Raw genomic sequence first — 27294 nt, 5'->3', positions numbered from 1 at the left:
AGAAAATTAGTCAATCATGACCGGTCGGACACAAACGAGCGAGCGTTAGCGACCGAACCGACACTTCTCCGACCACCCGGCCCTGAATGAAACTGTTAATTCCATATACTCGGGAACGCTTTATCCCCTCAAATCGTAACCAATAATTATGAAATAAAATACGTGGTTTACATGCTTATGGCGCATTGGCGACACTTCTTTTTACATTTATACTATACCTCCTTTGCGAATAAAACGGGTGCAAACGGGCACATTCAGCCACTCTGGAACGCTTTATTCCTTCAATTATGAATTATGATAGTATAGTAACCAATATTTATGATATTAAATACATGGTTTTAAATGCTTATGGCACATTAGCGACAATTTAGTTTTACATTTTTACCCCTTCTTGTTCGTAAGGATTTACATAGTCGAATTTGACTTACAAGACTATTGAAATAACGAACTCTGAATGTTTTGAGTCCTATTCGATGCTAAATTGATCGTTTTCCCTGACAATTGAAAAGACTTGACGTTCGATAATTTCTTTTCTGTGGGCCTTGTTTGTAATACCTACATCTATTTAAAGTTTTTGGTGGTGTATTATATTTTTTTCTATTATTATTATTTTTTTCTGTCCATGCGCGTGTGCTGCCACGGCAGTCACGGCAGGGCCTGCTTTTCCGTCATAATGGGGGCCGATACTGAAGTAGTTCATGGCGTGACTAAAGGTGCCTGTACACAGGGACAGTACTGGCCGCCAGTTCATCCGCCGCTTGAACTGTCCACGCTACTAGCCTCGTGTATAGGTGCCTGTACACAGGGACAGTACTGGCCGCCAGTTCATCCGCCGCTTGAACTGTACACGCTATACTGTTCTCGTGTATAGGGGTTCAGCCACTACAGAGGCATGTGCCCGAGACGTGGCCGAGAGGAACAACAATGTGTTGTTTTCTTCGGTGGAGAAGCGGTCAGTACTCAGTAGCGCTGATGCAGCCCTGGTGAGAGTGGTTGTGCCGCTCTTGTGAAGCATTTTGGGTCAAATGAATCATGGCAGGTTTGAACGTTAAGGGTTCTAAGAAGAACCCCAACAAAGTGGAGTCCAGTCGATATTCAATTGCTCTCTGGGATATTATAATATATTAATTAATGTGGAATGTTCGCCATGCTATTTTATTATTGAGTATTTTTATAAGTAGGTTACACCAACGATATGAAGAGAGAAACGAATATTTTGAAACTTAAAGAAGACCCTATTAGTCAGGGTTTAGTTGCTCCCGACGTTGCATTTTTAAGGGCTAGAATAACGAGTATAAAAACGACCTACAGACTCGAGCCTGTTAATTAAAGGTAATCCCACTATCGATCTTCGCAGACCTCACTCGACGGCTTCTAACGACGCACTGGCGGGCGCGAACGAGAAGATAGCGGCACCTTAGCTTTCTTGGTAATCTTGGTACCTGTTTGGGACGTAGAAGTCCCAGGCCATGATGGATCGCCGGGTATTACTTTAGATTAAGTGCATCCAAAAAAGGGTGTTTTTTTAATTATATGTTTTTTGGGGTGTAGATTAAGAATCTGAAATCCGATTTTGGCGGTCGGCATCGGAAATTTTTAATGGAACCTGTTCCTAACTAGACCTAGCCTGCAAGGTTTTCGTTGATCGGCTAGGTTTTTTCTATGCTGGAGTCCGTCCGGCGGCCGGAAAACCTAACCAATAGGTTTTTTCTATGTTTGGAGTCCGTCCGGCAGCCGGCCGGGGAAAGACCCAGCCATTCAACGAAAACCTCGCAGGTTCGGTCCAGTTAGGAACAGGTTCCATTAAAAATTTCTGATGCCGACCGCCAAAAACGGACTTCAGATTCTTAATCTACACCCCAAAAACGTAAACGTAATTAAAAAAAACACCCTTTTTTGGATACACTTAATCTAAAGTATTACCGATCGCCGCCTCTGGTTATCGTTCATCCGCCCTCATTTGACATTTGGGTCACCTCATGCACGATGCTGTTGCTTGCTTCTCGCGTAGTGTTGCAGGGGAGGTCGATCTGGACGTTTTCCTGTGCCCATGAAAACGTCCAGTTGTCTCTTGAAGGTCTCCAGGGTGAATTCCCCCTCTCTTAGATCCTTTGTTAAGGCGTTGAACAGCCTTGGCCCTGCCATGGAAAGTGATCCTTACCACAGGGATTGAAATCTGACTGCGAATATGTTACGTAATGCGGTAATGGGAGGATCTTGCACAGTCTCCCCTTCTCTTGTTGTAATATGTCTCAATCCTGATTCCTGAGGGTCTCGCTCTCAAAGTTTGGTACCATCCCTGTTCCATGTGTACAAAATACTCTCCTAGTTCACAGGGGGAGCGCAGCCGTGGGTAATAAAATTGACTCGTAAACAGGCCCTGGGCCTAACGCCAACCATCAGCATGCAATATCTACACATAGCCTCAGCCCTCAGATCAATGAGCTGTTGGTAACTCCGGCTAACAGTAAATCCACTGTGCACAACTCAGCCACTGCTTTACAGCGCCAGAGCACAACTGGCCGGAGCGCAACAGGCCCTACCGCAACAGGCGGCACAGGTTAGGTTAGGTTAAGTTACGTTGGGTCAGTTGTGCTCCGGCCTGTATGCGCTGCGGCCTGTGACTGAACGGCGCTGTTGTGGTGCTGGTGGGCGCTTTGTGTCAAAAGCCGTGAACGTGAAGATGCCCAGCTGCGTTACGCTCGGAAAGGTATATGAATCGCACTGTGGACTTGGGCTATGCTGACCTCTAGCTATCCACCCGTTCACAGGCTTACTTGCCGGATAGTCACCAAGCGACCGACACTTGCCAGATTTGCTATACGTCTGCTCTATTTCCGTGTACAAGCACCTTGTTAATTTGTTATGTTATGTGAGTGCCGCCTAACTTGTATTATTAACCTTGGATGGCAGAGATGAGCGCGTGTATAATCCAGTATAGTTTTCACTTCTAATGAGTTGTAAATACAGCACTAATTTTTGAGGTTACTGGGCTGTTTCTCGATACATACATTCATGATTCAGCCTTTTGGTGTGGGTCACTACAAAATTTCACTTCGAATAAATATATTAACCACTCCTCTCCAAGTTATGATATTCAATATAGTTTTTCTACGCATTCAAAAGTTGTGATATATTCATGGGATTGACTTTTAATATATGCCTTAGCCTTGCAAGGACCACATCATCTTAACAGTTAACACCGCAGAAATGAGTTTAAATTTATTTGGATTTCCACGTATAAATATTCTGCTGCCAATGCCAAAAACTTCGCCACATCAGTCTAGTAAGGGCCACAATATCTTTCTACCGCAAAAATGAGTTTAAATTTATTTTCATCTTCCGCGTATAAATGTACTATTCTACCGTCAAATGCGTCAATGCCAAAACTTCGCCACATCACTTATTTTGCCGGCTACCTACTTCACTATCTATTTTGTCAGCAAACTTAGCCACAGGGTTGACAATGATTAAATCAAAATGATTAGTAAATCATGTGATTAAATCACTTGATTTTTTTAATAAAAAATCGTGATTTTTTTATAAAAAATCATGATTTTTTTCATTTTTTATATATTTAAATATATTGAGCGGCACTCTGCCCTCTGGCAGTCTTAAATTTATTTTGAGGACTGAGGTAGCCTATTGTTATTCATGGTTTAGTAGGTATGAATGTACTATGAGTATGAAATATGAATGACAAATTGGTTAGGCCTATGGTATATAAACTTGTTGCCTTTAGTGTGTATTAGGTTCCAATAAATTGAATGTTTTTGGTACAGAGGGCAGAGTGTTGCAATACATTGATTGCAATACCTACAACTCAAGTGTTGCAATAGGTACATTGATTGTACTGTATTTGTACATAGCTAGCAGCTTAGCTAATTCTTATAAGGCTATAAGTAGTCTTTAACTAGTATTTGACTATTTGTTATATATTGATTACAATATACAATTTATATGTGTTACTGATAGCTAGCTTATACACTACATGGTGCTGTGAGGGTGGGACTGGGGCAGAACCGATTGAGCAGTTTTGAGGGGAAATAAAAGAGTAGGCCTAATGTAGCCATGGAGATCATGAGATGGAGGTAACATACCATTCAAAATACTTATGTTTTGAAAACAATATCAGGAAGATGGTGTCTGTTAGCTGCATCACACTGTTGGAGTAATTCTTAGAAGTTTTATACAGCATGTTCACAATCACACATATGGTGAGGTACCTATGGCCATAACCATAAATCATTTGGTTGATTTCTAAAGCATTCAAAATTCAAAAACTAAATTAATTTCATACGTATTTACCATTATCTTATTTTAAGATTGGCTAGTTACAGCCTTACAGGTCTAAGTCTTCTTTTTTCATGGCAGATCTTCAATTCATGAATTAAATTTTTCTTTCAGGGTTTGTATTCACAGTGAAAAAGTGTAAAAATGCTATCATGATACCTCAACGTTTGAATAAATTTAGAAATAAGCCTTCAGTTTTTTGGGGAGTTTTTATGAACATTTGTGATTTGAAAAACTATTCTAGTGCAATATGCAGCACCAGGAGAGCTGATATCAAACCAATTCTCCTTGCTAGTAGTTCCTCACCTCCAGTAATTAGAGGAGCTCAATATCTTGAAGAATGCCATGTTCATAAAGCTAGAGCCCTTATACCCAAGATTTGTGCCATGAAGAACATTGTCTCTTCAATCATATACTTCTCAACTGACAGTTCAACATGTGCTAAAGCTTCATTGATACTATTCCCTCAGTCAAGAAATAGAGATTTTACTCCTGGTGAAACCTTGAGACCATCAAAATTACTCTCTCTGCTTGTTAAATTATCCCTGTTTTCATTCATATCTTTGTACTGTACAACTGATTGTAAGGTTAGTGCAAATGATGGTGGAAGTGAGTCAGAATTACCAGGAGAAAATGAAGAAAACAATTATGAAATGGGGTTCCACACACCTAATTTTCCATTCCAAAATTATAAAAATGGATGTAGTAAAAATAAGGATGTTAATAACTATAACTGCAATAATCAAGTGCAAGAGCCAAGAGAAGACTCAAAAGATGAAAATTCCTCTGGATGTGAAGATTCTCTAACTAACACAGAGGAAGAAGAGCTGAGCATTGAGCACAACAAACCTAATATTTTTGATCCTGTGTTAATAGATGAGCTTCAAGTTTCAGGGCCTATTGAGGTGAGCAAGAATTTGATCACCTTTGACAATGGGTAAAGACTAAAAAGTAATCTACAAATTTTAACAGTTTTTATATATTGAGCTAAAATATTTTGCACCATTAAGCTATAATACTCACAAGGCATATTTCCATCCATATCATGATTTTTGAATATCCTGCTACTCACATCATACCTCTAATTATCTTCACACTTTTTCATCTTAGTAAATAAAGAGTGAAGCTGCTCTACAACACTTCATTTTGGTATCCTTTGCATGAACTACTTGATAGTCGATTCTTGAAAAAATTATGTCACAACTTGTATGGTAGATTTTTTGGAGATTTCTCTTGTCTAGACTGGATAAAAAAAAATACTGTATGTGAATATATAAAATAGTGCAACTTGCTACAAATTAATTTGAGTCTTAGGAACAATCCCATGTTTTTTAATCAGTTTGCATTACAATTTATAAACTGTATGACAAAATGAAAACTTCCATGTTAAGAGATACATGAAAAATATATTTTTACAAAATCCCTAATAGGTACATTGGTAAAAGAACAAATTATCCTCTCTTCACTAATTATCTGACCACAATGAACATGATAGCAATATTCATTCTTTACAGCTGGACGATGCTCAGTCACTAACTCACCAGCACCTGGTGTTGCAGTCTGCGGCTGTTGCTGTGGAGTCTGCCTTGCTGCTTGTTCTCAGGACCAGCAGGGCCCTTCTGGCTATCATGGATGCTTACAGGTTTTTAGTGATCTCTTGTTCAATATTCTGTTGAATGAAGAATTTACTGGGCTCCTCGAAATTTTAGTTGCCATACCATTGACCATCATTATTGTAGCTGCTCATTTATTCACTGTTCACTAGAATTTTTTGGGCTGCACTGTTAATGCCTGGCAGCATAATTACTGTAGGATTCCTTTCATAAAGTTGTAATATTACTGGATTGAATTGAATATTTTTCTTTCAATATTGTACATTTGGGATTATTGTTTCTAAACATGCAATTGTAAGCTTTAAAAGGTATTAACCATCCAGCAGCTGGTAGTGGCGATTCTGAGCTTTTGTAACTCTCAATATTAAAACGCAACTGCTAACACACCAGTTTACCAGTTGCAGAAAAAGCCTGGTACAGGTACTGCTACTTCTGTGTTTGAAGAAATTTTATAACAGCTTGTGGTTGCTTGAGAAGTTTGTTGTAAGCCCTGCATCTGTAGTTTCAGCAAATTTGCACCTGCTAACATGTTGCAGGGAGAGCCTGGTTCAGGTACTGCAGCTGCTTCAGTATCAGGAAAGCTTGGGGCAGCAAGGCATCAGCGTGGGGCCCATGCAAGAGCAGCTCACAGACGCCCTAGTGCGCGCCAGAGCTCAGGAGCAAAACTACCACAACAAATACAGGGTGCGACCAACAACACTCCTCTAAATGCGTGGTGTGTAGCTCCTTTGTGTATATTTAAAGAGCTACAAGGATTATACTGCATATAAACACGAAGTCTTTTTCATTTTGTAGATATTTTGCACCTGCTATCAAGGATGAAAGCAGTTGAGCATGGCATTATAATATTTAGGCCGTTTGTCACGCAGGACTGCCGTACGTTGCTGAGCGTAGCGGCGCAGGCCGCGGCCACCGCTGAGGTGGCGGCCCACATGGCGGGGGCGGAGCTCGAGGCGCTTGCTGTCGCCGCGGCCGTGCAGGCCGTCAAGATTCAGGTGATTCATCTTGAGAATTATGATTAACATTGACATTTTATTACCTTCCCGCTGGTAATAAATTTAATACCAGAAATTATTGATATTGTAGATTATTCGATTAGTTCTTCCATAAGTAATTCACTACCTAATTCTAAATCGTGTCGCAATAATAATAATGCAGATATTACAAATACACTTGAATGCAGAAGCCGAACTTGTACTTGTATGCAGAAGCGGAACTTGTACTTGTATGCAGAAGCGGAAAAGTTAAACCAAAAAATAACTTGTCAATAGCGAGAGATGAAGTGATTATGCACCATATCACGTTGTGGTCGTGGACACAATTGTGAAGTTATATCATGGGACGGTAAACAACCTGTGTTTTTAGGTGGAGGAAGGGGAGCGCGCCGTCCGAGAGCTTCAAGCGGCGGTCAGACTCCAGTACGCCAGAACCATTGTCGGCGATGGCGGCATAGCCATAGAGAAGCGTCAGTGACCTGTTCTGTGATGGGCACAACAGCGCAGAACTTGCCACCATGTCTACACGGCCATCGCAGAGCTTCATATCATCATCACACGGGCCAGGCGCAGGACTTGCCACCATCTTCACACGGGCCAGGTGCAAAGCTTCTCGCCGTCTTCACACGGGCCAGGTGCCGGACTTGCCACCATCTTCACACGGCCCAGGTGCAAAGCTTCTCGCCGTCTTCTCGCCGTCTTCACACGGGCCAGGTGCAGGACTTGCCACCATCTTCACACGGGCCAGGTGCAAAGCTTCTCGCCGTCTTCACACGGGCCAGGTGCAGAGCTTCTCGCCGTGCTCGCGCAAGCTGAATGTTGACGCTAGTGTGTTATGCGACTGCTGTGGCAACCTTCTCTTGCAAAAATTATATCGCAAGTTTCACGAAAAGATGATTTTGAGCGATCGAGGAAGGCAAATAACAAACCACAGTTAAATTCTATAAATGTATTCACGCTGTCTGTAAGTTAATACATTTTTCATCCGTATATAAAAATTCAGCTTTGACCTGCCGTTTTTATTCACCATTTGTTCGCTGACGATAACTCTGCAGAAATAGACTTGTTTATAGCACTGATAATATAAATGACTAATATGTTCTCTACGTAATTTGCAGGTACAATGCATTACAAATGTTACGTTGTACCACGCTATTCTAATTGATTCCACACGTAAAATAGGATGGAGTGGAAAAACTTGGCCATGAGCATTCGGATGAAAATGTGATGAAATTGCCACACTGCTGCGATGTCATTTCACCGAGCCAAAGGCACTACCGTCACATCAAACAATTCAGAACTTAACCATACTAGCTGTTCGGCTACAACTTGGGCTTTGAACAAAGTGTCGTCTTGGGCTCTGAAACAAGATGCCAATTTAGCCACTCGGTACCAATCTGACAAACGAAATTAGGAAATTTCGAACCATAATGTAACGTAAACTGAGGAGTAAAGAACTGAATTCGCAGATGTTCTAAAATTCAAATGAGAGAAGAAACAAAAAATGAAATTCGCTGGACAAGTTCCAAGAAATTTCTTATCGCACCTTTCAATTAGCATTGTTCTAAAATCAAGTGTTAGACAAGATAAAAAAAATCACATTTTCAAAGAATACAATGGGCCAAACACGTAAGTATGAATCGATCAATGTAACAAATGAGCATGAACCATGATGAACCGTAAATGCAAGAATAAAAATATCTGATATGGGTTACAAGCTATGTATATACAGCAGTGAGGATATAATACACTAGCCTCGCAATATTCGCCTTCCATACGCACGGACATGATAGATCAATAGATAATTATTCATTGCAGTACCCCTTCAATTCCCAAGTTAATAAAGAAAATGTATAGTTCCATTAAATTGTATCTCGTGTGCATCTCCCAGTCATGACGACGCGATCAGTGGTCAAGTCAACGAGTCTGTAGACATGTGCTCAACTTTAGTTTAGGCTGAAAAGTAAGCAAATTTTTAGTCATCTATCACACGAGCTCGCCACCCACTGTGTGACAACTGACAAGTGTTGCAGCTTAGACAACAGAACAATTGCAGACACGAATTGAATGTTCCCATAGCGAGACATTTGTGTCAACAATCACGGTGACAACTCCAAGTGATGCACTACCATAGTTTTACGCGTCATTGTGTTGGATTGTACAAATAAGACAAAATTTAAACAAATATTGTGTGCGCTAGTGTTATTCAATTGTTGACTCGTAAAATTTCGAATTTATGCATTCCGTATCCATAACCCATTTTTCTTAAAGATGCTATTCATCAGGCATTCGGAAGTAAAAGACCGTCGGATGCAGCGAAGTGTAGTGGCATCGTCCCTTGCATTATAACCTAAAGACACTCAAATTTTATCGAGAGAAGGGAACGGTATTGCACCCCTCCTCCTACTCTAAACAAATACGATTAAAATCTTAGATTCAAAGATGAATAATTGCGAAATAAATTTCTTTGAACACAGATTACATAACAATAGAAATTCATCAAAAGATCTAACAAGTACCGTATATACTAAAAAAAAGAAACGGTCTAATATAATTATTATTGAATATGGTATCCTTTTTGATGGATACTGTAAAAGAGAAAAGAGCTTGACTTTATGGTAATATTAAGCATACAATAGAAATCTGATTTTTGAAGACAAGTTACTATGATTAATTGCAGGTACGACATTACGATGCACATGTAAGGAGCGAGGGGCTGTCATCAGATCAGAGGGAACTTCTGCAGCAAATTACCCCATATCACAGGTGCCCGCTTCAGAGAGGCAGGGGTCCCACTGTTACTCTAGTGACAAGCTACGTAATAAGACTTCTTTCTTCTCATCTTCTCAGTTCTTCTAATGCGCTGAGATACTCAGAAAAGATGGTTGGTAAGTTACTATTACGAAAATGCCAAACTACACAAATATTACGAAATTGCACACAAGCGTTCATGGCAGACCAGGGGCCATACTTTCAAAACTCGCTAAGTGAACGCAAGTACTTACGCTCTATTTTCTTGTCCATGATTGGTGGATTTGGCTTGAAAGGCCGTCAATGATTGGCTGATGAACTTACGATCTCTTAACTTTTTTGAAAGTATTGGCCCAGAATCTAACTAGGCCTTGCTGTATAGCAGGTAAATGAATTTGCTTTGAATTGAAACAGCATTATTCCTCATCAGAATGTGTCATCCCACGGCCAAAAGTTACCTGTGGAGACGTCTAGACAAAGTGGGCAGTGCAGTACTGCTAGTTACACGGCACACACGGTACATGGATAATAATTCTGGCGGACCCCTAAAACAAATTAAGTTAAGTAACGAAGCCTTATTGTACGTGATGCATCAATTAACATTTCATATCGCTGAACTCTTGACAGATTCAATTATGTAAATGTTACATATTTGGATGACGTGCGATTTCATTGTTGAATCACAAATGCTTTACTACTTTATGTTGCTTAATAATACATTTCGGAATTCCTAGCCTAGCATGGACCACAACAAGCACAAAATTTCAGGAAATGGTTTGGTAATAATTTTTAAAGTGCAGCAGAGATTCAAAATCTGCACATAATTAAAGAGAAGATATTGTTTTAATACTGCTTCTATATAAACAAAGATCAGCTGCACAAGGTGATTTGAGTTTTGACAACAAGTTTCACATTCGAATGTTGAGAACGAATAAATTATGTTTTAAATACCTATCACGCCTTTCAATCATGAGCACACAAATAACCGTAGTTAGTGGGTCATACGTATAACATTTTATATTTTTATATAAAATAAGAATTTAAGGAAACTTGATGAGCAGATCCGCACCGCGCCCAATAAAAAAATTCCGATGAACAGTACCGCAGCCTCGTGACGAGCGACATCGCAACAGAACAGAATAACCTTCCAGCAAAACATAAAAACCTGAGCAAAACATGGGAACTGAACAGAGCGACATAAAGCAGCGAGCAACGCCGCATGGGGCGACAGACGACCAAGTGCATCACAAAGACAGCCTGAAGAGAACTAAAAACGAGCCGCGAATTTTACAAACGCATGTGGCGTGGTGGGAAGGTACAGAGGGCGCGGTGGGAAGGTGTCTCTGCACTACGTAGGCTACGCCACCACCACCACGCCATTGCAGTCCACCGTCTCCTCGGCAATGTTGGGAAAATCGGACGAACTTCTCGAGGTGCGGGAGGTGGGGCGAGATAATCTTCTGTTCATCCTGGTCACTTCCTCCTCCAACCGAGGGGACGAGGCCTGCGGCTCCCCGTAGAGCTGGGGCGTCTGAGCGTCAGCCGAGTCCTGGGTGTCCTCTGAGTCTTTGATGTGCAGCACGTTCTTGAGTTTGTCGATCACCTGCACATATAAATAGGATATAAATTCATAGAATTAAGTAGAAAGCTGAACAATTTGACGTTTTTCTACATTAACAACACCGTGCGAATAATAAATAGCCCAGAAGAGCCGGGAAATAGGCTTGATTATAAAGTATAATACGCTCAATATAAAATATTCATACCTGAAACTGGCTAATAATATTTTTCGTCAAAAATTTGAACCAGTTGCAACTTAATGGATTGAGAGACCGCACTATAAACTGAATCGTTGAATGAAGCGCGTGAGCGAGGCGTTATCAGGTACCTCTATATCGCCGTATGTCACTCTCCGGGAACATAACTTTCAACTTAAATTATACGTAAACTATTGAGTGTAGCAACCTAAGGACGTTTGTACGCAACAGAGAAAATTTTAAAGTTGTACATAGCGGCAACCATCAGTGCAAGTCATTTTGCACTCACTAGAACGTATCCTTTTCGGGAAGTAGGCTTGTGGCAATATTGCTCACTAGAACGTATTTTTTTGGGAAGTAGGCGCGTGACAATATTGCTCACTATAACGTATCCTTTTTGGGAAGTAGGCTTGTGACAATATTGCTCCGGTTCCTCATGTCAGTCGGTAGAGGGTTAAGCATTGAGTGGTATGATTATCGTCGATGGCTGAGGAATAACCTGTCTACTGAATATTATTGATTTATTTTCATTATTTGTATGTATAAGATCACATCAATAAAAGGAATTAACACGAAAATAATCGAATGTCCCAAGAAAGTTTGCTAGGAACATCCAATTCATGCTCGTATTTACAACTAGGATAACTATACTTTGGTTCGTCTGCTGTGAGAATAAATTGAACAAACCTTCGAGTGGAAATTGTTGATTGACGAATTAGACGAGGACTTCTTGGTTTTATTCCTGCCTCGTTCCATCGCCAGGGGGCTCACCGGTACTGCAAAATAATAGGTAGCAATATTGGTAGGAATAGTAGAGGAACTAAAGTTTGGCAAGTGGTAGTGATACATTTTTTTATTCTGAAAAGTTGGGTACATGAATTTTTAGGTGTCTGCACTTAGAAGTCAGAGCACTTCGGTGCAAATGGCGTACACGCACAAAATTAATTCAGAAAATCTGACGTAGCTGAAAAAATTTGCATATAGAACAAATTTTGATCACGTTTCAAGCAAACGACGCACGCGCTTCAAGTCAATAAATGATAAAACCTGGTAAATTTCTTGCTTATTTATTGATAAGAAAAACATATGAGATTAATAAGCCCGCATGGCTTTCGACGAGATTTTACGCAACAAGCGGAAATAATATCGATGCTTCAACCAGACGAGGCGCTAGGGATGAGAGTCGTACTATACATGTAGTTAGCATCTGAGCGTCAGAGCGATTTAACGCCACAAGTGAGTCATGCTTGAAATTTAATGGGTCAGTATGACCCACAAATGGGGCAAGTGAGTCAAAAAAGTGCATCGATTTTCGGACGCGGTTGACTCATCAAAGTGGGTCATCCAGACCCGCCCATTTCTCTCAGTACATGGCGACGTTCATTATCGTGATTAGTGGGACACTAGCCGTGTACGTGACACTCCTCACGCACCTCGCACTCGCGCGTCACGTGAAGCTTCTTATAGCAATATAAAGCAATTAGCTTTAGATAAGTCACGGCAATATCAAACATATTAGTCAAGTACTAGTCAAGAAAAAGTACAAGAATCGGCGACAGGCCTATCCAGGCCTATTCTTCAATGCCGAAGATACTATACTATATTATGTGTAGAGATACATTTCATGGGTAAGCGTTTCTTTCAAGTTAGTAAAACGCGTTGTTGATCTGGAAAGATAGAATAATAGTTAGCATTATATAGATACAAGCAGCGATAGCCTTCAATGTGCCGTTGCAAACATGTCGCTGGCAACAGAATGGCCGGCCGTCGATAAGCTGCCGATAACTCAACCCTAATTTGTAACCCTGCGTAAGCTGCTTGCCTCGGGTGCCAGGAGTGAAAGATTTGGCGCTCTGACGGAAGCTAAAAACAGAATCTTGATAATCACTAGCCGGCTACCCCATTTGAGAATAGCACAGAAGATGCTTGTTGCTAGCGAAAACCTAGAGGTATTTTTTAAAACGACGGCCAATTCACATTTTAAATAACGATCAAAAACTGTTCATATTATTTAAATTCTTTTGTCCGAAAATCGGTGAAGGACACAAGACAGAAAGTAAGATAGTGGGTCAAAGCCACCCTGACGAGGGTGCTGCGGGCATACGGCGAGCTGATTTATTGGGTGCATGAAGGTCTTACGTTGATACCATCTGGCTGATATAACGCAGATACCATCTGGCTGATATAACGCAGATACCATCTGGCTGATATAACGTTGACGCTCATTTTAGCTGCGGTCAGAGAAGAATGATGTATGATCTTCACTTGCAACTTCGGCACTAATGTATTCCATGGAATGTATCAAAATATCGGAATATATATAAATCAGAATGCTCTTATGTTTACATAAATATAAACGTATGGAGAACACAGGTAAAATTTTAAATGCAGTCAAAAGTGAAAAGTTTCTATTTTTAAACCGATGATCACGAGGAGGATGTCGCCAGAATTGAAATTGGAATCGTTATGAGCGTCATGCCGCGTTGGTCTAAACTCTAAATGAACAAAGGTCTGCGCGAGCCAAGCAGCGCTGCAATGACATCTCTCCTATAATGGCGTAAGATTAAATATTGGAGGAGTTATGGCGGCAATCAGTTTAACAGTAAAACTTTAGTGGACCATATAACACGACTGCAAAAGTTCATGAGAATAAGGATGACACAGCCTCAAACAAAGCCCCTCGGCTTTGCCTAATTAATGAAGCCTGGAGCCCCTCGCTGCTAATTTGGGATTCCAAAGCCTCCAAATAAGCGTTCCTATGGAGCTTCTTTTGCCTGCTGCCAGCGTTGGTGCCGACACGACGCGCAGGAATGCAACAGCGCCAAGTGAGTCGCCGCGCCCTCGCCAGCCCAGCGTCGGCGCCGAAATTTTCTACCGTTGTCGCGCGCAGCAATGACCTTCAGAAACACGTCAAGGTCACGCGAGCCAGCAACAAGTTGCATCCAAGACATCGGCTCCACGAATAAAAAACTGTATAGAAGATCGCAAGTTATTTTGAATATGTAAATTCCATGCTGATCTCAACCGTAAGTTTGACTAGACTAAATTGATATGAAATTTTAACGCTACATTGAAAATCCATGAATAAGAAGCGCAGTATTCCCTTGATGCAGGCCGAGTAGCCATCACCAGTAGGAATATTAAGCGCGGTTATCAACATACAAGTGTTGTTTTCAGTACAAGAATGTGTACGTGTGTAGAAAATTAAAATTCGAAATTATGATGAATCGAATTCAATAATTTATCGAATCTTGACAGAAGCGATGGGCGATTTGCAACCAGCAATAATAACAGTTTTCTGAGTACCCCTGGGCGTCACACTCTACGATAACTCTTTATTGTTTTAAATGATCTCTGGGGCAGCAGATTTGCATGCGTATTGTGCAACGTGGAGAATTAAAATCGGATATTGAGACCTGCATGCATTTTTCTTCACACTAGTTTACACGAATGGGAAAGCAAAAAAATACTTAATCCCATTTCACATCTTAGAACTATAAATTTTGGACAACGCTTGGCGCGCTTCGGAAATCATTTTCTACTTTTCTGACGTACAAGTTGTGATTAAAAAAAATAGATCTTTGCGCAGAACGCATCCGATGCAATAACATGACAATTACTAATGAACTGGTATGTATTCAACGAACAGCGAGCACTCACTACAAATATTGTGCACTGCGTCATGCATGATGCGACACTTATTAAACTAAGAATAAGCAATGCTAAATCACCACGAGACAAGCTAGGCTAAGTTTTGAGCAATCACCAAGGCTGAAACTGAGGCAATATCGCATTAATAAGGCTTTGCACTTTCCATTAAAGATAACAAACAACTTCATTCAGTTCAAAATTGGCGAGCACTGCACGTGGTTTGTTTTTTGCCGTCCAGTGTTAGCAGCTCTCGGTGGATACCTGAGCTTGGATAAATACGCAGATCCGCTCGCAAGTTTTTCCGTTGAGAATGCGTATTTAGGCACCAAAACCTGCTACTGTACCGGCGCTGGTAGTCTGTGAGACTTGCAGTTATTTTAGCACAGCTGTATTCGCTTTTGTTTGTCAGAGACGACCATAATACTTGGGGGAAATAGTCAACCGTTTCCAGAAGTAAGTAAAAGACGTGACTTATTCACTGTTTTCATATATGATAATGAAGACCAGTCAGTGATGAGTTGCTAAGGCATAAACGCATACGATGATTATTTGTCAATAATAATCTAACTATTACATTTTTCTATCTAGTCGGCAAGAGGTGACGAGTCAAAACTGCACAGTTTGAAAGCGCGTTAAAACGGCTCATCAATTCTGTCGCGACCCTGAAACGCGGAAGCTAAGGCGATTCAACCGCGATAAATAAGTGACAAGTCGAAGGTAAAATAACTCGTGATCAGTGCATCGTCACGAATAACGGAATTTTACACCAAACAACTCGTGTCAAGCCTTATCACAAGACGGCTTGTGATAACGAAATATGAGTGCGCAGTCACGCGTCTGACGCTGACACTGCTTTTTAAAATGTGGCAACCATTCACGGGCGTTAGTTCGGACCGTATCGCAGCCCCGGAAATCAATGACCTATACATCAATACCAATCAACCTGCAGGAAGTAAAACGTGACATATACGTGACAGGAATCAGCAGTGAACCAGAGGGGATGATATGGTCGCTTGTTGATTTGAATACTACGTATTGACAGCTCTAGTAACTTCACATGAGATTACATATAAAAACTTCAAGATCTTTCTTCTAACAATTTTCTTCTTTTACGGCCCAGCCCAACACAGTCGAAACTTTACCAGTTGATTTCAGCTTGGCAAGAATTTCATGTCAAACTGCGCATGCAACGAAATGTAATTAATTGAATGATAAGCCAATGTAAATGGGAGGAAAAGAGGCAGCATAAGTCAGGGAGGTCATTGAGATCACGCACGGGCTGTGTTTCTGTGAAGCTCCCGCCATAGCCGCCGCATACAACTGCGCACTTCTCACCATATTGTAACTCAGCGTCGTCAGCTTGGGAGTGCTTGCTCAATAGTACAGGTTTGCTAGCTCATAATTAACTCGCATGATGCTCAAGTGGGGTAGAGAAACTCTTGCGCAATTAAACATCGGATTAGTGTTTTTTTTTTCATCACGGGCTTTACTGGACAATGTTTAACTAGTGCACATAACATAAAATAATGTAGAAACGAAATTAACCACGGCGCTGAAGCAATTAAGAATGTTCGATTATTTTTGCTTTTGACTGTCGCGTAAGATTTTTCCGCAGCCGTGAGGGTTCACGGTTGAATGTAGGCAAGATGAATTTATTTGCGAAAAAAATATAATAAAAACAATAGCTATAAAACTGCCAGGAATATGCAAATAAAAAAATGATATAGTATAAAGAATATTAGTAAGGTATAGTATCAATACAGAAATAAATGAGCAACTGTCAGCTGTATAATACTAATCACCTTTTCTTAATTCTGCGATCAGCTAATGGAAGTTCTGACGTTATTGGTAAACGATGACGTACCGCAGCTCATTTTAGTCTTCGAATCACCCACACTTTGAGCATCAAATAAATCATCATTTCCATCGAATATTCTTGAAATTCTTTCAGGGGTGCCTCGAAGAACGTTCCAGAACAATTGAGCACGAGTTCAATTATCAATGAATTGAGTCTGACGACATCTATAATCAAATCGATCAGGGGTCTCATGACGAACTTGACGAAGCATAAACACGGCATAGCTGATACCAAAAGCAAGATTGCCGCGCATGCGGCTGATAAGATGGCTTGTCAACAGTGGAAAACTACTGCCAAGCCGCTGAACGCGTAGCACAGCATTATTCTTCCTCGCAAGGCTTAGCGACACTGTAAACTCGTAGATTATATCGCCTCTAAACACATGCAATGCAATCAATTCATTTTTAAGGTCACATGTAACTGTTGTAATGTTTGAATTTTTGCGTTCCGGCGATAATTCACGTGCGTCGTCTCCTGAAATGAGCGCAGTCCCAACCTTGGTCGAGAGATCAACTGGATCCCAACTGAATCGAGAAATTCAAGACCAAAGCAGTCGCTCTAGCTCTGACACTTCTTGGTGGCAGCCGAATGAGATTTCGAGGTTGGATATTTGGATAACTTGTACATGGGGTTATATTCTTGGCTCTTACTCTCAAGCCTACTTATAAATTTAGGCAGAATTTTTTGATGAATTTCTACTGTTTCTTACTCGTTTATGAGGATAAATTGATCCACTCATTACCTTCAGCAATACCAGCCTGAATTATAGCATCAACTGAACAGAAAAGAATATATTTAATAATTTTAAAATTTTCTTGATGTAAGTTGCACTCCTAAATCGTCAAATTTAATAGCCTGGAAATACAGAACACTTTTTAACACGTGGATTATCATGATAATTGTTACACCAAAGTATCAGCTTTATGAAGTATATGATCAACATACGGAAGCAGGAATACTCTATACAGGGTCCAAGCATGTAGCGCTCAATGACAGGGACACGGCCTGACCTAACGCTCAACGTCCCTATTTGATCACAGTTGCTATATATACACCACTAAGGTTTTAGGCAGGATGGTCAATACAGGAAGAGATAGGCAAGATATGAAAGGATGGTCAAGATAGGAAAGGATGGCCAAGATAGGAAGAGAGGGTCAAGATAGGAAGAGCAGCGTGTACTCACAGGAGGTGCGGGAGCAGTGTGCTGAGAGGTGGCCGGGCTTGTGTATGGCGGGATGGCGGGCTGTGGGCGCTGTGCCGTTGTAGCTCGCACTGCGCCCCAGCAGTTGCTTGCGTGTCTGTTGTATCTGTCGCAGTCGCACCTGCTGCTGCGCTCTGTGCGCCGCCATCTGCACCAACACCACCATTACAATTCAGTATTTCTCCAATACGAATTCTAATTACAACAATTTAAGGGCCTAAATAAATTTATCATGGATATAAATTTATCTGTATACCAGCTTAGAGCGGTTTTCTACAGAGTATTGCGACAGTCGTAAGTTCTTCATTCAACAATATATATATATATAATAAGACTCTCGTGTTCTTCGTTTAAGCAATCAAGTCAGGCTCCTATGCGTAAATGTTTGTAAGATCGTCATCGAGATAATTAATAACAAAATAATTTCGAAATTTCGAACATAGCGAGAAAATATTGGACCGGTAAGCACATTTGATGCACATGATTAAAAGCTAAATTCCACGATGAGAACAAGAACGGTCATCAGATCATAGGACTAAGAATTATTCGTACAAAATGACGATTTTTCCAGATAAACAGCCATGAAGATGGTGCTGAGTTAGTGTGAACTGTGCATGCCTGAGCAAGACCGAGTTAGGTAGGTACATTCTAGTCACGCACACCACTGCAACCGAGCTCTAGCTCGTAGTGTACCGGTATATTGAACGCACAAGCAAGCAGCAGGCAACATAGCCAAGACACCAAACACAGCTGCGCCATTTTGTCAATATCGCCACAATACCATCAGAATTTGGGGTAATCGGCTAGCATTTTAATATTTGTCGTACAACACAATTTTGCTACCTATATTATAATCGTAGAGAGTGTAGGTAAAGTTGCGCTCACTTAGTCAAACAAGAGTTAAATACTAGTAAATTACGCAGGAGCCTGCTACTCGCGTAACTAAAGGGCAGCTTTCTTCATGAGCTTGCGTCAAGGCCATCTGAAGCTAGCTGTATGCAAACAATACTCAATGTTATGCAAACTTCCAACATAGAATGACCGATTATCTACAAAGTGTACAGTGTATATACAAATAATTACTCGCATAAGATAACTTATTTTAGAAAAATAAATGGTTGAGCTTTGAACGTCACAAGATTCGCATGATGTATCGTTTGCGTAGTTACTCGCATAAGATAACTAATTTTAGAAAAATAAATGGTTGAGCTTTGAACGTCACAAGATTCGCATGATGTATCGTTTGCGTAGAGATAGACCAGGTATACTTATCTCCATTCTACAGGTCATGAGAAGTAAGAGTGCAGACAGAGCTTACGGCAGCTCAGTAAGAGCAGAAAAAACAAGCAGGACGTTGTTAATAAGAGAGAAGATTGCTGGGTTCCTCCATTTAAAATAGCTCGGTAACAGTAATATATACCTATCACGCAGCTCACTGTACACATACTACAAAAAAATATATATAAGTAACTCAGTAATCACTGCAGTGAGTGATAGAGAGCGCATTTTCTCGTCGACAACAACGTGGTCACGGACGGACGGATGGACGAACAGACAGACGGACGGACATAACGAGCCCAGTGGCGCATTTTTTTATGGATGAGAAAATGCTCTAAAAAGACATGCGGGAGCGACACACACTGGAAACCGTTAAGTTATAAGCGCAAAGTTTTAAACCGTTCGCAGTGCAATATCACCGAGTTAGTCGTTGAAAACTAGCAAAGTTTAACAACAAATGATTAAGAAAAAGCTCTTTCTATGAATGAGAGCTAAAAAAAAAGGTGCCTACATGTGTTTTCTCATCGAGATGAAGAATTCTGTGATTCAATTTAAATCACTGATTAACGAACCAACGAGTCCTGACAAGGAAATGACAACGAAAAGAAATATAACTCAGTACTCACTGCAGTGAGTGACAGAGAGCGAATTTTCTCGTCGGTTAAAACGTGTGAAGTCACGGACGGACGGACGGACGGACATGACGAAGCACTATAGCGCCTTTTTTCCATAAATGAGAAAATGTCCTAAAAAGGAGATAAGCCTGAGAGTAGAAAGGAGGTCAGCGAGCTAATGTTGGTTGGCATACCTAGAGATAAGAGACGCTCTATAAGTGAAGTCTTGACGGCGCCTCTCAAATACCAGTGAAGCCAGGCTTTATTTAATGCACCTAACCCAGCATTGAAACGATGAATTAGAATCCTCGCACCAGCCAGTCCCCAAGCTACCTACGATGGTCGCTAGGCAGCACAAACATGAATGAAGGTATTGATCCCAATCATCCCACCAACAACATCAAGCTGCTATAACTAAACGTATGTGTCTCGCTAGATGGGCTGTGTGTGTTACAACTGCTGCTTAGTGTGACACTATGAATAGAAAGGCATGGCATAACGCGTACAGTAAACTGTGCACAGCCTGATAGCTGGTACTGTGCACAGCCTGATAGCTGGTACTGCGCACAGCCTGATAGCTGGTACTGCGTACAGCCTGATAGCTGGTACTGTGCACAGCCTAATAGCTGGTACTGCGTACAGCCTGATAGCTGGTACTGTGCACAGCCTAATAGCTGGTACTACGCACAGCCTGATAGCTGGTACTGCGCACAGCCTGATAGCTGGTACTACGCACAGCCTGATAGCTGGTACTGCGCACAGCCTTGCACAGCCTGATAGCTGGTACTGTGCACAGCCTGATAGCTGGTACTGTGCACAGCCTGATAGCTGGTATCCTGCTAAACAAATCAGTTCTCTACAGATAAGAGGGATGGATGCACAGCTGCACTTGCAAGTGTTAGAAGGCTACATGAGGCGAGCTTGTCACACCAGCTCACTGCTCACACTTGTTGGGGTTCGTGTGACGACAGCCAGCCATACATACCAACCACGTCCGAAGACATCCAACTACTTACACAACTCTAGTCAAAATAGCATCATGCATACGATATATAGGGGATAAGTGCAAAGTCCATTCGCAGTTGAGAGTGAAGCACTATTAACCTCTGCCGCCATATGACACTCTCCGGGAACATAACTTTACACCTAAATTATATGTAAACTATTGAGTGTAGCTAACTGAGGACGTTTGTACGCAACAGAGAACATTTTAAAGTTGTCGTACGTGGCGGCAACCATCAGTGCAAGTCATTTTGCGCTCACTAGAACGTATCCTTTTTGGGAAGTAGGTTTGTGACAATTTTGCTCTGGTTACTCATGCCAGGCAATAGATGGTTAAATTAGTGCTGTTGATAATTGAAATACAAAACATTGAAAATAATATGTATATCAAATGCTCCCTATCATACAGTATTATTGCCAAAAATAACCAGTTGATCAAAGAAACTTTGTATCATTGAACTTACATCTTAAACAAACAATCCCAGACTTTGTCTGGAGTAATCAGCTAAACTTAACAAACGCAATAAAGTAATATACCTATTGACTTAAAAAAATTCTCAGGTGCAATAATTTCTAGTGACGACTGATTTTAAGCAAACCTACATACTTCAATGCAATGAGGAATGTGATTTTGCATGCTTTACATTCAACTAAATAGCATGATCCAAGTCTCAGAGAAGCAATACAACAATTTCAAGATTTAATTAAGATTGTGACACTTAAAATGTGAATACTGCTCTAGCATTCAGGTCATATTAGGCCATAAGTTTCAGTTCACTCTGCAGCTTAAGATGTAGGTATTAAATGACAGTGCCTTTCTAATGTAAATATATATTATCTATTAACATATAAAACTTCCAATTGAAATTGGTTAAGGTAATTGAGAAGACTGATATTATTCAAATAAATTTATGATTCAAGTATGAGAAAGATTTTAAAATAGGACACAAATTCTTCAGCCTCTGCTACCTGAATATTTCCACATTAATTCCGATTCTCATGGAAATATGTCTGTTTTCAATGTAAAATTTGCCACGAGTGAGTAATAATCTATTAGTACGGCAGAGTAAGATTTGCATNCTCTGTCTCTTATACACATCTAGATGTGTATAAGAGACAGGCAGTTAACAATGCGTCAAATTTAATGCTCAATTCCAATATATTTTATCAATTTATTCCTAAGCTAATGAGCTCATAATAAAATAACAGATTTACTAATGGATGTATTAAAATATATTTCAGTTTAATCAGGACTCAAGTCATAGCATTGTTACACCTCAATGTCCTTCTCTTATACCTAATTATGCCATACAGAAAATTCTCAGTATACTTTTAATAAATCCTTAACAATTGAAGGAATTTCATACAAAATTTTCAGCTTCAATCTTTGCTGCCTAACAGATAGCCATAAATTTTAAAAAAGATATTCTCATTAAAATTTCAAAGTTGGTTAAGACACAAATCACAAAATTTAAGTATTTCTAAATTGGCATATAGTGTTCAGTAATAATAATTCTAAAATGATTTATTCCACTGCAAGGAAACATTACACATAGCAGTTAATTAACACAGACAACACTTAGCCACGGGCAACAGCCAACAGGCAGATCAGTGCCTCAGAGTCAGACAAAATAAGTACCAGTGTACCACAATTAATATTTAATAAGCATGCTAAGTTCATTCTTATGTGTGTATATTACAATTACCATAGCACCATACCATATGAATTCCACTTAAATTTGACTTAAATACATAACGCCAGTAGTACTGGCACCTCAAACTGGTATACCTAGTCTATTTAGGTACTCTATTATCATATCATTCATGGTCATGTAGATGGTCTTTGGACTTTGGAGAGCTGGTAGACTGCACTCAGCCACTCACTGCAGAGTGCAGACAAATGGCAATAGGCCTAACATAGGATGATAGGAATGATGGAATCAACATGAAAAAAGAAGCAAATTATTAGGAATGACCTGAGAACTCAAACCATGAGGGTCTACAATGTAGTCACAGTAGAGTTGAGCTTTAGAAGAAAAAGTCCAGCTACGAGCAGGAGTAATTGTATTTGTATTTTGTAATATTACGCAGCGCGGGTGTAATGGTACTGAATTTATGAGACTCAAAGACTAGAGAGTCCAAGCAGCAGCCAGCAAAAGACAGTAGCAAAACAAGAGCGTGTTATAGTTGCCGTTTATATATGTGGCGTCTATTCTTAGCCTTCCTCTCGCTCTATTATTGCGGGAACGGACTAGCAGGACCAGACAACACTACGGCGATGCAACACACGAGGTCACTGAGAACGGCTGGCGCCAGTCGAACTGTTGCTATTCCACTTCCAGAATCCAAACAATAACAAGTAGTCAGATCCAGCCGTACCAATTCATTTGGACTTCGTAATTTTACAAGAACATAAAATTTAGTACAAATGAAAGTAAGTAAAACTTTTCAAGTAAATCGTAAGACGTGAATTCAACTTGACCAGCAACAAGAAATCGGCAATCGGTAGCAGACGACAGAAGCAATGGAAAATTCCCGCCGTGGCACTAACCCACCCAGAATATTCTGTCAATGACTTCTATGAAATATTTGAGATCGCATTCACTACATTTAAAGATATTTTCTTCATGGAGTGAAATTATTCATGAAAAAGTAGTGACTATATGCAATTCGTACACATGAACTATGCTGCGCATGTTCTGCGCTGTATTCCAACCGCTACCTCGCATGTAACACAACCTCTTCTCGCAAGCGACTCGACGTTACTGACCACAGACACGTCCGTGTCGGCGTAGCAGTCAGACACGATGCCACAGTATACCGTTGTTGCCTTTACATAATTGCACACGATGATTCGGAGATAGTTAACCATCATCCTAGGTCATCTCATCCTCACAGTTGGTCAACTTTTACTATATTTTGGTGAAAAAAATATGTGAAATTACATGATCATGACCACTTTCTCCGAACATTCTTAGGCACTAATATTCGTAACTAAATCTCTTTCCACGTTTCTCTATATTTAAATTCTATGTGTTACATGGTCTATGACCCAGTGAGGTATCACCAAATAAGTGAAATAACGCAGTAACGTATAACACGTCCGGTTAAGCACAGACGAGAATTTTGATTGTTATTGGTCGCTCTACCACCAACGCTATTTAATCCTATAAACGTAGGTAATTAGCGGTATTTAAAATGTCCGGTCGGATGACAAGATCTTCTATGAACAAGTCACGAAAAGTTCAAGACTCGGCGACAGGCCACATCAGGCCTACTCTTTAGCGCCGACATCACTATGTTATGTTGTGTTATGTTATTAAGCATTCCTAGCTCTACCAACGATGCTATTTGGTCTTATAAACGTAATTAACGGTATTTAGCAATTAGCATTCCTAGCTCGAATTGAAANACATCTGCCCGGAAGTGATGGAAAAAATTCTCTGCCAAGAGCGTCGTAATTTTTAGCAGCACATAACTTATTTCGTGGTGGAGAACAAGCGGTGTCGCCGCCTAATTGATTATGATATTTTTTCCCTTTTATTTTCAGCGCTGCTCTGAAATATTATCTCTTGTAGCTTATTATTAATCTCTCTAAAATATTATCTCTTGTAGCTATTATAAATATATTATCTCTTGTAATCGACGCAAACTATAGCAAGTCGGACGCTCGAGTGATGGATCGAGTGCAACTATCCAGCGGATCATTCGTTGGGAGCAAAGTAAACAAATTAAATAGATATGTGCATGAGATGAATATATTTAAAATAACGGTCGGTTGTCGTAGTCTTTGTTAACGAGAGAAGTGACGTAGACCGAGTTGCAAACGACTGATTTAGGAGCACAAATTAGTCGAAAAAATGGGGACTAATTAACTGAACGACCATTTTTTTAATTGTTACATTTTGTCGAGCCTAAATAAATCTCACAAAACACATGTTTACATGTAGTTTGAGTTTTTTTAACGTAGTTCAAATTTCACCAATTATATTTTTATTGATTAAATATGTTTTTACCTGAGTAAAACCCAATGGATTGCGTTTAGATAACGCCATTTTTTACTAAGCTCACATTTCGTCAGGGTTCTAACCACATAATCATGTTATCGACTTTTAAGATTAATAATAATAATAATAATAATAATAATAATAATAATAATAATAATAATAATAATAATAATAATAATAATAATAATAATTTGGTACTTAGTAATAAAATATCTTTCACTGTTGAAAAATCTATCAAAATATAGTAAGACTGAACAAGGAATTAGTACGCATGATATTTCGAGAAGCAGACCTTGGCCTAACAGGAAAACGGTGGTCAGCGGCCAGATTTCCTCCTACCGGTGACGCGCCGGAAGACATTTTCCGCGACATTTTCCGCTTACACAACGGGTTGGTTTTTGGCATCTTACAAGAACTTCTTCAAAGACGATCGAAATTTCCTGCGTGGAAATAACGAATTTGAGCTACAATATGACAGAGCTGGCAAGTGTCGAATTATCTAACGAAGTTCCTGGAAGATCAGTTCTTGTATGAGCAGAACTGTTACTGAAAAGGATTGCGTGTACTAAGACTAAGGTATTGCGTGTACTGAGGTATTGCGTGTACTGTGGTATTGCGTGTACTGAGATACTGCGTGTACTGAGGTATTGCGTGTACTGAGGTATTGCGAGTACTGAGGTATTGCGTGTACTGAAGTATTGCGTGTACTGAGGTATTGCGAGTACTGAGGTATTGCGTGTCTAAGTGAACGTAAGTACTTACGCTCTATTTTCTTGTCTATGATTGGTGGATCTTGTTAGGAAGGCCGTCTATGATTGGCTGATGAACTTACGATCTCCTAACTTTTTTTGAAAGTATTGGCCCGGGTTGGTTTTTTGCATCTTAACAAGAACTTCTTCAAAGACGATCGAGATTTCCTGCGTGGAAATAACGAATTGGAGCTACAATATGACAGAGCTGGCAAATGTCGAATTATCTAACGAAGATCCTGGATGAGCAGTTATTGTATGAGCAGTTCTTGTATGAGCAGTTCTTGTATGACCAGTTATTGTATGACCAGTTATTGTATGAGCAGTTCTTGTATGAGCAGTTCTTGTATGAGCAGTTCTTGTATGAGCAGTTCTTGTATGAGCAGTTCTTGTATGAGCAGTTCTTGCATAAGCAGAACTGTTGCTGAAAGGTATTGCGTGTACTGAGATATTGCGTGTACTGAGATATTGCGTGTACTGATGCATTGCGTGTACTGATGTATTGCTTGTACTGAGATATTGCGTGTACTGGTGTATTGCGTGTACTGATGTATTGCGTGTACTGATGTATTGCGTGTACTGAGATATTGCGTGTACTGAGATATTGCGTGTACTGAGGTATTGCGTGTACTGAGATATTGCATGTACTGAGGTACTGCGTGTACTGATGTATTGCGTGTACTGATGTATTGTGTGTACTGATGTATTGCGTGTACTGATGTATTGCGTGTACTGATGTATTGTGTGTACTGAGATATTGCGTGTACTGAGGCATTGCGTGTCCCGAAGTGAAGTATTGCGTGAAATAAAGTATTACGTGCGGTGAAGTTTTGCGCGCACAGAAGTGTTACGTGCAGTAAAATATTGAATGCAGTGAAGTAATGCGAGCAGTGAAGTATTGCGTGCTTATAATATTATGATAATGCTTCATTCTCTTTGTATGGCTAAGCTCTAAGTGCTCATTGATCTTTAATGGGCTATTAAGTCATCACTTATTTACGTGGAAGTGAATGTGAAAGTTTCAGTGTTGTGTCGACCTTCTTGATAATTCAAGCAGTTCAATAAGAATTATGCTAATAACATTGTTGTTGTCGGCCGCCGCCATGTGTACCGCTCATCCGCCTTCCACATGCCGCTTCAGATTCTGGCCGCCGAACTCCCGAACCTGGGCCCATACCTTCAAAAAAGTTAAGAGATCGTAAGTTCATCAGCCAATCATTGACGGCCTTTCGAGCAAAATCCACCAATCATAGACAAGAAAATAGAGCGTAAGTACTTACGTTCACTTAGCGAGTTTTGAAAGTATGGCCCCTGACCTCAGCGACATGCCCAAAGGGTCCAAGCAAGGGGTTACGCTCGAAGGATGCTGCTGCCAACACCTGCAGACCTCTGTTGGTGACTGTAAAGGATCCTGCTCAGGCTTGGAGCGTGCTGAAGACAGCGAGAAAGCTTATAGAATCCGCTGATCGCAAGTCCGGTTTTGTAAAGAAAGATTCCACCCCTTTAGAGAGGACGGATTTTAGCA

General features: G+C 40.4%; 2 protein-coding genes across 3 annotated transcripts; one reads left to right on the top strand and one right to left on the bottom strand.

Moving 5' to 3' along the window:
* Positions 1–4370: 4370 nt before the first annotated feature.
* On the top strand, positions 4371–7910 carry LOC108667259. 2 transcript variants are annotated; one of them, XM_018154263.2, is made up of 6 exons: positions 4371–5198; positions 5808–5935; positions 6443–6590; positions 6776–6901; positions 7272–7570; positions 7650–7910. In XM_018154263.2, the coding sequence occupies exons 1-5, from the start codon at positions 4446–4448 to the stop codon at positions 7377–7379; spliced, it is 1263 nt and encodes a 420-aa protein (XP_018009752.1). In that variant the 5' UTR covers positions 4371–4445; the 3' UTR covers positions 7380–7570; positions 7650–7910. The 2 variants fall into 2 exon arrangements, with proteins under 2 accessions (XP_018009752.1, XP_018009754.1); XM_018154265.2 differs by lacking the exons at positions 7272–7570; positions 7650–7910 and having other exon boundaries at positions 6443–6621; positions 6776–6843.
* A 2046-nt stretch (positions 7911–9956) lies between these two features.
* Positions 9957–18285, bottom strand: LOC108667260. The gene is made up of 3 exons (XM_018154266.2): positions 18102–18285; positions 12097–12185; positions 9957–11255 (listed from the first exon to the last, which is right to left on the bottom strand). Exons 1-3 carry the CDS (start codon positions 18283–18285, stop codon positions 11010–11012), a joined length of 519 nt encoding a protein of 172 aa, XP_018009755.2. The 3' UTR covers positions 9957–11009.
* Between the last annotated feature and the right edge of the window lie 9009 nt (positions 18286–27294).

The sequence above is a fragment of the Hyalella azteca genome, unplaced genomic scaffold (genome assembly GCF_000764305.2).
Source record: "Hyalella azteca isolate HAZT.00-mixed unplaced genomic scaffold, Hazt_2.0.2 contig5827, whole genome shotgun sequence".
NCBI classification, from domain to species: Eukaryota; Metazoa; Arthropoda; class Malacostraca; order Amphipoda; family Hyalellidae; genus Hyalella; species Hyalella azteca.
Note: the sequence above shows the minus strand (reverse complement) of the source record. Positions and strands in the feature narration are given on the sequence as shown.

Coding starts and splice junctions, on each gene's coding strand:
- LOC108667260 (XM_018154266.2), bottom strand. CDS start 18,285: ATGGTGGTGTTGGTGCAGATGGCGGCGCACAGAGCGCAGCAGCAGGTG. Junction 12,186..18,101: donor ACACTGCTCCCGCACCTCCT/GTGAGTACACGC, acceptor ATTATTTTGCAG/TACCGGTGAGCCCCCTGGCG. Junction 11,256..12,096: donor TCAACAATTTCCACTCGAAG/GTTTGTTCAATT, acceptor TTATATGTGCAG/GTGATCGACAAACTCAAGAA.
- LOC108667259 (XM_018154263.2), top strand. CDS start 4,446: ATGATACCTCAACGTTTGAATAAATTTAGAAATAAGCCTTCAGTTTTT. Junction 5,199..5,807: donor AAGTTTCAGGGCCTATTGAG/GTGAGCAAGAAT, acceptor CATTCTTTACAG/CTGGACGATGCTCAGTCACT. Junction 6,902..7,271: donor TGCAGGCCGTCAAGATTCAG/GTGATTCATCTT, acceptor CTGTGTTTTTAG/GTGGAGGAAGGGGAGCGCGC.